Genomic DNA, 1,293 nt, shown 5'->3' on the forward strand with positions numbered 1-1,293 from the left:
CCACTGGAACTGGCTTCACTGAGGAACCTTTCACGGCTTCTTTGCCTATGACAGTTCCCACTGGAACCAGGGTGAACACACAACCTTTCACTGTCTCTGCTCCAGACACCAGTGTTATACCAAAAACCCCTTTTGAAGGTGGTAATACGCCTGGCCTGAGATCTGAAACCACGAAGTGTGCTGAAGACGTTTGTACTTGGTCTCCTTGGCTAGATATCAGCCACCCAGGCACAGGAGCCGACAGTGGTGATTTTGAGACCCTGGAGAACATAAGAGCGAATGGCTACAGGGTGTGCATATCCCCCAAGGAGGTAGAATGCAGGGCTGCCGAGTTCCCTGATGTGTCTTGGCAGGAGCTCAACCAAACTGTGGAGTGCAGCAGAACCCAGGGACTGATCTGTCACAATAAGGAACAGCCCTCTGGAAAATGTCACAACTACCAGATCAAAATTCTGTGCTGCTTTTCTCAACCATGTCCACTCCACAATATCACAACTCACACAACAGAACCACATCCCAGAACCACGGTTACTCATGATACATCTATTTCAAGACTACCTACAACACCAGAAACTAAAGGAATCTCAGAGAGTCACCCGACCAAATATACATCCTTTTCATCAACAAAGGAAACTGAGAGAAGAACAGGACCCTCTCCTTCCCCAGAAACTATTGAAAGCAGCAGTCACTCTACTGATGTGACACCGACGTTGGTGACAATGATGACAAAAAATTGTCTAATTGAAGAGTGTAAATGGTCAGACTGGATAGATGGGAGTTATCCAGAATCAGATATAAATGGGGGAGACTTTGATACTTTTAAGAATTTAAGAGCAGAAGGATACAAATTTTGTGATGTCCCTACTGCAGTAGAATGCAGAGCTAAGAGCTTCCCCAACACACCTTTGAATGAGCTGGAACAGAATGTGACTTGTAGCAAGACAGAAGGGCTACTGTGTCTCAACAAAGATCAGCTGCCACCCATATGCTACAACTATGAGATCCGGATAAAATGTTGTTCAAAGAAAGATGATGTGTGTGGTCAGATGGTAACCACGCAAACGACAGAAATACCTCCTACAAAGACGTCAAGCTCTCATGCAGGGTACACAATAAGCACAGCACACAACCCCACAGCAATCCCAACCTGTAAACCACAGTGCTCATGGACCAAGTGGTTTGATGTGGATTTCCCATCATCTGGCCCCAGTGGTGGAGATGAGGAAACATACAACCACATCATGGCAAGAGGAGAGAAGATCTGCCACAAGCCTGAATACATCACACGGCTTG

General features: G+C 46.2%; 1 protein-coding gene across 1 annotated transcript in view; it reads left to right on the forward strand.

Annotated features, from left to right (window-relative positions):
- LOC138176484 (mucin-5AC-like) overlaps positions 1-1,289 on the forward strand; it is a gene marked incomplete at its 3' end in the record, with an annotated part of 26,897 nt that extends 25,608 nt beyond the window's left edge. The window contains exon 30 of the mRNA XM_069107271.1: positions 24-1,289. Coding sequence (XP_068963372.1) covers positions 24-1,289 — 1,266 coding nt within the window. The remainder of the gene's footprint in view (positions 1-23) is intronic.
- Between the last annotated feature and the right edge of the window lie 4 nt (positions 1,290-1,293).

Source organism: Petaurus breviceps, unplaced genomic scaffold (assembly GCF_028583685.1).
Source record: "Petaurus breviceps papuanus isolate PSGF00001 unplaced genomic scaffold, PetGlider_PUasm1.0 89693, whole genome shotgun sequence".
Taxonomy (NCBI): Eukaryota; Metazoa; Chordata; class Mammalia; order Diprotodontia; family Petauridae; genus Petaurus; species Petaurus breviceps.